Source organism: Perkinsus marinus (genome assembly GCF_000006405.1).
Source record: "Perkinsus marinus ATCC 50983 genomic scaffold scf_1104296944300, whole genome shotgun sequence".
Taxonomy (NCBI): Eukaryota; Perkinsozoa; order Perkinsida; family Perkinsidae; genus Perkinsus; species Perkinsus marinus.
Window position 1 is genome coordinate 1 of NW_003211461.1, and position 2,159 is coordinate 2,159.

General features: G+C 46.8%; 1 protein-coding gene across 1 annotated transcript; it reads left to right on the top strand.

Moving 5' to 3' along the window:
• Window positions 1-5: 5 nt before the first annotated feature.
• Pmar_PMAR010004 (amino acid transporter, putative) lies at window positions 6-314 on the top strand (the record flags this gene model as incomplete). The annotated part of the gene is made up of 1 exon (XM_002780641.1): window positions 6-314. The coding sequence occupies one exon, from the start codon at window positions 6-8 to the stop codon at window positions 312-314; it is 309 nt and encodes a 102-aa protein (XP_002780687.1).
• Between the last annotated feature and the right edge of the window lie 1,845 nt (window positions 315-2,159).

The window sequence follows — 2,159 nt, forward strand, 5'->3', positions numbered from 1 at the left end:
CTAACATGCCCGAGATCTACATTGAGATGAGCAATAGGAGCCCTAAGAAGCTGCGCTCGGTCGCAGTCTGGTCTGCCGTTATTTGCACTGCTGTTTACTTCATTATTGCCATCTCGTTCCTTCTGGTTTTCGGTTCTGATGCACGGAGTAGTGTCTTGCTTAACATGGCTGATTGGGTTCCCCAGGGTGATGTTGTTGTCATCATTGGCTTCATTTGGACGGGCATTTCATTCACTGGCACTTATCCGTGTATGGTGTATCCTGTCTGTGTTGCCCTCATCAACACCTTCCAACCAAAGCGTGCTGACTTCTGAGGTGTTGTAGTCATTACTATCGCTGTCGTCATCTCTCATCTCATCGATATCGCCTTGCCTGATGTATCCATTCTGATGGGTTGCCTCGGTGCTGTTGCTGGAGCCATCCTGTGTTTCATTGCTCCTGGGTTACCTAAATACCGTATTTCTGCACATCCATCTCGAAGAGCAAGAGATTCTTCGCTGCTGAGAATTGGCTGTATGCAGCATTCGTTATCCTGGGTTGCATTACCATGGTCGGTGGTACCGCGATATCGGCTTGCCAGATCCTAGAGTTCGCTGAGTAGACGTCTACTACTACACTAATACGAATCATAAAGACGAATAACAACACTATCTGTTGTACTGCGATTGAAATGTGATGGAAGAATGGTTTGTTATTATTAGGCTGTTGACCAACTTGACTCCTATTACTGTTGACATTGTATGTGAGTCCATAGTGGTAAAACCCCTGTATCACCGCTAGGAATGCGTTAGGAGTGTTGCTGGTTATTTACTTCATTGAACTTACAAAATGGCTGTCTTACCCTTAGACTGTCACAGGGGTTTATGTTATGCTACCAGGAAGGTCTACCTTCTGGGCGCTGGGTTCCTATATTGCTGATTTTGGTTTTTGTTGGCTATCGTGATAGACACCGCTGCTCTTTTCTTACTGCCACTTCCTCTTCCCCGTTACACAGTATTCTTCGCGGGTGAGCAGAGTAGCAAATTCAGTGGCTACCCTCATTTTGAAGGGTCTCCTGCGTCTCGGCGGTTGGTCTTATCAACGTTGTCAGCATTCTTACCAAGTCAGCTGGTGCTGTTGTAAATTTGGCCAGTTGTAATTGTCACACTTCAGCAGTGATGGTCCATTATTGTCTGGCAGACAATGTCTGCAATGATGCTCATTATGAAAGAGTCTATCGCTGTGCCCACGATTTGCTAGAGGAGTACTTCGTGGGGATTTTTCTCATTGAAGCATCGGCAACATGCGTTTGTCTTCAGCCTTCTCCCCACATTCATCATAACTCCCCCATTGGTCGGACGCTGAACCTTCTCGTAGTGTCAGTTGAGTGGCAAGGATAGCCTCAGGCTGAGGCCCTCAGCGATTTGATACGTTGTTTGCCATCACTAACTGATATATTCTATCACCATACATATCCTCATCTGCTCTGTTGCTCCTCGCGAGTACTTGAAGCAGTACCCTCATCATTCTCCTCTTCCTACTGGTATTCGTCATGCGTCATCATCGACCACGGTTATTTTCTCCAAGAGATGGCCGCTGGCTGATAGCAATGCTGTCAGTTTATCTTCTTTTTTTAATGTGCGCCGACGATACCTCTCAATGTCTAGGCTTTACTGTGACCGTGAGTGTTATATATTGCTGATATTCGTCGGACGAATTTCGTCCTTCTCTAACTACCCTCTAGAGGTGTAGGACTGATTAGCTGGGATCGAAGGCTTTGCCGATCTACGTGATCCGAGGTTACCTCACAAAATAAAACTTTGAATATCCCGCTCCTCTTACTGAGCTTAAAGCTCCACCGGACGCCCAGTGAAGGAACTGCAATACGAGTTCTTAGGCGTGAGGAGTATTCAGATGCTCAGGTTGAGCTTGGTTTCATACCTTTCCTCATTTCAAGGTCGGCTGCCTTTGAAATTATCGAGAAGCGGCGGGGGCCCTCGCTCGGAGCGAGTCGCTCCTGAGTGATATTTTTTTTGAGACTATTATTTTCTAAGGTACGCCCACGTCAGAAGGTTTGGGCGTGTTCAGTGGGAATTGAAATCGACCCCATGTTTCGTCTCTCTGTGTAGCAATCAGCGCCTGGCAGGGGATGTGACTCACTGAATCATGACCCTTGACGT